We start from the raw sequence: 7,239 nt of genomic DNA on the forward strand, positions 1-7,239 counted from the left end.
TTCGTGTAGCAAATCCTTGTTTCAAAGCAAAAAACTTATAAAACTCGTAAGCTACTTCACTAGTAAGAAATTCCTTACCAATTTGAGGCACTTATGTATTAACATGACAGCCTTCATGGGTGGTAGAATCTGGTTCCTCAATAGAGTTGTGTAGTTCATCTTCATAATCTTCATAATCTGATAACTGATGTTTTTCCTCATGCTCGTATATACACCGAATATGTTCATCATTCTCCATTGATTTAAAGTAAAAAATCCTTATTTTGGGATTGGACTAAGACATGGCTGGTGAATTTGGATTTTAAGGGAGTAAGGTTTTGGATTTTAAGGGAGGGAGTGACATAAGGTTAGAGACGTGTTTATAAATTAATTGATGATGAAACACATGTATATACCGAAAGACCTCCTATTTTTATAACCTAGGGGACAACCCTGAGGTTGTCCTCAGGCCCGTTTTCTCTTGTATATAATCCTTAATAGTTTTGTTTTTCTCTTTGTACACTGACTCTCCTACTAGTTGGTTCTACTTCATTGTATATTTTATAATATTACATGCATGTTTTACTCTGTGACTTATATATACAATTAAATGCTCCCCTGTTTCATATATATATGTTTTGACACTCCTAATTTCTTTAGTTAAAGGTCTTGCCTATCATTAAACACCTTATTTTACTTGTCATTTTATATGTGTTTATAAGTTTTTTTATCTATCTCCTAAATTTGGTAATTATTTTCTAATGTAATCACATCATCAAATTTAATTATTAATTTCACATGAGTTATGTCAGAGTATTTTGTAAGTAAATATTTGTGTGTAATTACATTTAATGTGAGATAGTTCTTTTTACAAATGTATATTCATATTTTTATGTTTTAAATAATTAAAAATGGTTTTTGTATATTGAGAAAATTTGAATTTGCTGGCATTAGTTTTAGACCGGAAATCACATGGTATACTTGTTGTTAAGATACTTTACACCTTTTCTCTCTCACTAAATGATTTATGCACTTGTCCCTCATGTACTATTATGATTATGATTATGATTATTATTATTATTATTATTATTTTTATAATAATAATTATTATTTTTATATTTATTATTTTTATTTTTATTTTTATTTTTATTATATTTCAGGAATAATGTGATTATGTAAATATTGTTTTTTTAATAAGTAATATATTTTTTTTTGTACAGAAGTATATGCTAGTATTTATAAGTCCAAGAAGTTACTTACATGGTTTATTTATTTATTTGTCCCTTGTTGTCAGCATGAACACTTAGCATAATTGTTGTATAATTTTATCATTAGCTTACCTTTGCACTAAAAATATGTGTCTAACACATGACTATGCCCTCATCTCATGCACATGTCATTTTTAAAATAATTGGTATTAGATATTCATTATATTTTACTTCATATATTTAAATTAGGATTTATTTGGCACTTATATTTAGATTCATTGAAGTGACTGAGTTAAGTTAACTCTTCACACTTTACTTTATTTTGAAATATTTAAAATATTTTTGCACTGCTTTTGTATAAAAAATTATGGATCAAGTATAGTGTTTTAGATACAAGAATTTCCTCTGACTTATGACCCAATTAGTAATTGCTTATAGTTTCCGAACTAGTCTTTGATACGTTAATATAAGACCTTGGTAATGGCGCATTATTGAGAGGAATTTATGAACTTTTGATATTGTGGCCTTACCTAGCTGTGAATTAAGTTATATTTTATGTCATATGGATTTTAGCATAATAATTTAAAATTAAGATACTTGATCCACTAGAATTGTTTTCTTATTAGGTTTTTTGGCTCATTACTTACAAAAATTTTAGCTGCTTAGCTTTTGGCAAAAGGTGGACTTGATTTGATCTTGCCAATAATGTTTCACGGATTATGTTTGTATTGGAGCCGCCTGAAGATTTTCTATATAATGCTATTTATGTTTGGGATTAAAAAATCGTGTAGACTTATTTGAGACTATTCTAAGCATGAATCAAATTTGTAGTTTTAGTTTGATATTTAAGTATAATTTACTATCTAAAAAAAGTAGGGTATTAGAGTGGGTATTGAGAGCCTACTTGTTATTCAGAGTCTAGGTTACCTTCTTGTAGACTAAGCTTGAGCTGTGAGTGGTGAGGCTTGACTTGAGTTATGAGGTATGACCATGGGGTGGCCGTGTGAGTAGCCAGGCTTGACCTCAGTTATGAGGTATGAGCATGCAGTGGCGTGTGAGTTTAGCTGGGTGTGTTATAAAAAAACTACTTCTATTTTTTATTTGTGTTTATTGACACTAAAATATTTTTGGTATATTTAAATATGTTTTGCATGTTTAAATTTTGGGACCAAATTTTTTTTAAGATAGGTAGAATGTAATATCAGAGATTTGTATATTAAAATATTTTATATTTTATATATTGATATTAACTCTTCATGTAAATTATAAAATTTATTTGATAGAGTTATATGTTTTCAAAATTAAAATAGTTACATTAAAATATAATAATTATCTTTTGTTTTAATATTTAAGTTTGTTGTTATTAGTCTCTAAAAATTAGGAGTGCTCATAAGACGTGTTCACAGTGGCTATGAATTTCCAATAGTGGGTGGAGTACAAACACTAAATCATGAAATAGGTTCAACCAATAGTTCTATATAATCCTTACTAGTTTTATTTTTCTCTTTGTACGGTGACTCTCCAAATAGGTATGTTCAACTTCATTCTATATTTCATAATACTACTTGCATTTTCACTCTTTGACTTGTGTATACAATTAAGTGCTCCCGTGGGGTTTTCATATACAATTAAAGTTAGATATGAGTAAGGCCTACGATAGAATTGAATGGAGTTTTCTTCGTGCTATACTCTGCAAAATGGGGTTTGACGACTGGTGGATACACTTGTCTCTTCAATGTTTTACCACAGTCTCTTACGTAGTCACTCATGGAGGCAGAGAGATGGGCCCTATTCAACCAACAAGGGGAATCCGTCAAGGAGACCCAGTTTCACCTTACTTGTTCATCTTGTGTGCGCAAGGTTTGACTGCTTTAATTCGGAAATACGAGATGGAAAAGTGGTTGCATGGGGTTAAGATCAGTAGACGAGCTCCAGTTATAAGCCATATGCTGTTTGCAGATGATTCTTATATTCTCCAGTTATAAGCCATCTAGCATTTTAACGTTTGCGAGTCTTTATATCTTTGATCAGAGTCATTAATAAACTGTGGGTCTTGGACGTGCATGTACTGTTTGTTTACGTTCTTTTCTCAGTTTTATATATTATACACTTAAAATACATATAAGATTGCAGGTAAGAATCTAATATTTGGTATTAGAGCGTGGTGCTAGGTGAATGCCAAAGTACATGTCAAAGATGACAACGTCGGATACAAGCAAAGTGAAGAATGGCTCGTTTGGACTGAATTACCCAATGCTGAAAAAGGAAAATTACACAGCTTAGGCGATGAAAAAGATGGTGTTCATGCAGGCGCATGGGGTGTGGGATGCAGTAGAACCTAGCGATTCCAAGGCAACAATCGATGAGAAAGTGGATAAGGGAGAGTTGGCCATGATATACCAAGCTATACGAGAAGAAATGTTGCTCTCTCTCGTAACAAAAAAGACATCCAAGCAGGCATGGAATGCACTCAAAATAATGTGTCAAGGAGCTGATCGTGTCAAGGAGGCCATGATACAACGATGAAGGCAGATTTTGAATCACTTAGTATGAAAGAAAGTGAGCTAGTAGATGACTTTTGTATGATGACTTTTGTATTGAAAGACGCAACAGAAATGTGGTAGAGATGGCACGTAGTTGCTTGAAAGAGATGAAGTTGCCCTCAAAGTTATGGGGAGAAGCAATTAAGCATGTTGTGTACTTGTTAAATAGATTGCCTACACGAGCATTGTCCGAACAAACACCGTATGAAGCATGGTTCAAAGAAAAACCAAATATTGAACAAATTTGTGTATTTGGATGCATTGTGCACATGAGGATACCAAGTTGTCAAATGAGTAAATTGGATGACAGAAGCATAAAGGTTGTGAATCTGGGAAAAGAGCCTGGGACCAAGGCTTATCACCTCTATGACCCAGTGAGAAATAAGGTTTATGTTAGCAGAGATGTCATTTTAGAAGAAGATAAGAAGTGGGTGTGGAGTGATAAAGGAGAAGCACAAAAGGCAGGGGAAGAAGTTACACAAGAATCAGATGGTGAGACAAAAATAGAGAATGAAGTTATGCAAGAATCACATGGTGAGACAAACACAGATATTGATTACAATTAGATCTCTACGCCAGTGCAAAGTCTTTTACAAACAGAAGTCAGAAGTGAGAATTATGATGGTAGTGAACCACCAAGAAAGTTTAGAGTTGTGACAGACATTTACAACAACACAGAGGCTATAGAATTGGATGAGGAGCTTCTTTTAATGGGAGTTGACGAGCCTACAAATTACAAAAAAGACAATAAAGAGGTGGAATGGAAAAAGGCTATGGTACGAGAAATGGATTCCATGTAAAAGAATAATACTTGGCACTTGACTGAACTTCCGAAGGGACACAAAGCTATTAGTCTTAAATGATTTATAAACTTAAATGAGATGCAGATGGTAAGATTGTAAAAAATATAAGGCAAGACTCATCGCCAAAGGTTACGTTCAAGAACAAGGAGTTGATTTCGACAAAATTTTTGCTCCGTTTACAAACATAGAGACGGTTAGCCTCCTGTTGGCCTTAGCTGCTTGGAAGAGCTGAAAAGTGCACCATCTAGATGTAAAGACGGCCTTCTTGAACAGGGAAATACATGAAGAAGTTTATGTAAGCGAGCCGAAAGGTTTTTAAAGAAAGGGAAAGGAACATCTCGTTTACAAGCTAGCAAAGGCGTTGTTCGGCTTAAGACAAGCAGCTCGTGCATGGTATGCAAAGTTAAATAAGTGCCTACAATGCTTGGGATTCATAAGGTGTGAACATGTTGTTTATACGAAGGAAGGCGATGATGTTCTTATTGTTGCAGTGTATTTGGATAATCTTTTGATCACGGGCTCGAACAAATTAGTAATTGAAACCTTCAAAAAGCAGATGAGTAGGGTGTTTGAAATGACCGACTTGGGAGAATTAAGTTTTTACCTGGGAAATGAAGTTCAACAGGGTAATGGGTTCATAGAGCTCAAGCAAGCTGGATATGTGAAGAAGGTCCTTGAAAGAGCTGGCATGGTGAGCTGCAATATTTCAAAGAATCCCATGGATCTAAATATGCAGATCAGTAAAGATGAAGGTGGAAAAAAGGTAATTTCTGCAAATTATAAGAGTTTAGTGTAGTTCTTAAGATACTTGGTCCATACTGCACCAAACATTTCTTACGTTGCGGGAATGGTAAGTAGGTATATGGAACAACCTACAATCCTGCACTTGGATGTTGTAAAGCGTATACTCAGGTACATAAAAGGAACAATTCACTATGGTCTATTATATTCAAAGGGCAACGAAAATCATTTGTTAACTTGATTCTCAGATAGTGACTTGGCAGGCCATGTGGATGATAGGAAAAGTACGAGTGGCATGGTGTTTTACCTCAATGAAAGTATGATCACTTGGGTGTCTCAAAAACAAAGATGTGTGGCCTTATCCTCGTGTGAGGTAGAGTTTATGGCCGCCACTGCAACGGCATGCCAAAGTATTTGGCTTTAAAATGTCTTGTGCTAGATAACAGGTAAAAGCATTAGTTCTGTGATTATCTCTATTGACAATAAATCGGCTATAGAATTGGCCAAAAATCCGGTATTCCAGGGACGTAGCAAACACATCGACATACGATGTCATTTTATCAGACAGTGCATGGAACGTGGAGAGATTATCATCAAACATATTAGTAGCGAGGTACAAAGCTGATTTCCTGACTAAGGCCCTGGTAACAGTGAAGTTTGAAAGAATGCAGAGCTTGTTGGGAGTTAAGAATCTGGTCTAACATAATTCAGATTAAGGGGGAGAATGTTAGCATTTAATCTGAATTTTGTTGTTAATAAATTATCTGTTTTAGTTTATCTGAAAGTCTTAACCATTAACCTAATCATGTCAGACTGAGTCGTGCTAGCAGTTGAGTTTTTATAGGATCCAGTCTAGTGGTAGTAGTGCTCTAGGATTTTTCCTTTTCTGTTCCTACTTTCTAGTATTTTAATGTTTGTAAGTCTTTATATCTTTGATTGGAGTCATTAATAAACTGTGGGTCTTGGACGTGCATATACTGTGTGTTTACATTCCTTTCTCAGTTTTGTTATTATACACTTAAAATACATATAAGATTCAAGGTAAGAATCCTTGAAGAAACACTTGGAACAAAAGTCTTGACTTTGTTGATCCATCTTTGATAAAACCCGAACTTAATAATCAATTTTTTGATAAAAATCCACTCAACCTTATCATATGCTTCTGAAAAATTAATTTTAAATCATGTAATTCCTAGATTTTCGTATGTTTTTCTAAGAATGTATAGATTTTTTAAATATTCTATCAAAACATTATTCGTTAATAACCGATCGTATACAAAAGCACTTTGCTTATCCGAGATAATTGAATTCAAACAAGATTTCAACCAAATATTCAGGACTTTTGATAAAATTTGCATGAGGACATTGCATAATGAGATGGTTATTAACCTAGTCATTTATTGCAATTTTTTACTTTTACTTGATGCCATAAAACTTAGCATTGTCAGAATTTCTTCTAAAACCTTGTTGCTTGTATTCATCTCTTGGTGATAAGATCTGCGTCCAATCTTCCACATCGGTTCTATTTGAAAATCTTTGGTTCCTTTAGTTTCGAGGATCACTACGGCTGACCTAGAACCAGAAGTTAACTACACCACCTCACAAAAAATTTATAGTTGTGAGCACAATCCGGCCTAGCAAAATAGAGCTATTAAATAAAACCATAACCCACCCATATCATAAAACCATCTTAAACAAAAATAGGGACTTATTATAGAGAAGAATGTGAATTACTTACTACTTTTGGCACTCAATTGATTTATTTTTCAAATATATATCAAAGTTAAACACAAAACTAGTCAAATCACAAAGTCTAATGAAATCAATAAAAAAGCTGGTATTTGGTGAGTAATCTACTAAAAATCAATATATCCTTGTAAGCTATGTTAATCAAAATATTGAAGATCCAAAATTTTAATTTTATGTAATATGTTAAATTGAGAATTACATTGGTCTAAGATAAAT

At 33.4% G+C, this 7,239-nt stretch overlaps 1 protein-coding gene across 1 annotated transcript; it reads left to right on the plus strand.

Annotated features, from left to right (window-relative positions):
• The first annotated feature begins 3,813 nt into the window (after positions 1-3,813).
• On the plus strand, positions 3,814-5,975 carry LOC141666209 (uncharacterized). The gene is made up of 6 exons (XM_074472203.1): positions 3,814-4,264; positions 4,310-4,506; positions 4,618-4,620; positions 4,997-5,296; positions 5,392-5,445; positions 5,772-5,975. Exons 1-6 carry the CDS (start codon positions 3,814-3,816, stop codon positions 5,973-5,975), a joined length of 1,209 nt encoding a protein of 402 aa, XP_074328304.1.
• The last annotated feature ends 1,264 nt before the right edge of the window (positions 5,976-7,239 follow it).

This window comes from Apium graveolens, chromosome 6 (assembly GCF_009905375.1).
Source record: "Apium graveolens cultivar Ventura chromosome 6, ASM990537v1, whole genome shotgun sequence".
NCBI lineage: Eukaryota > Viridiplantae > Streptophyta > Magnoliopsida > Apiales > Apiaceae > Apium > Apium graveolens.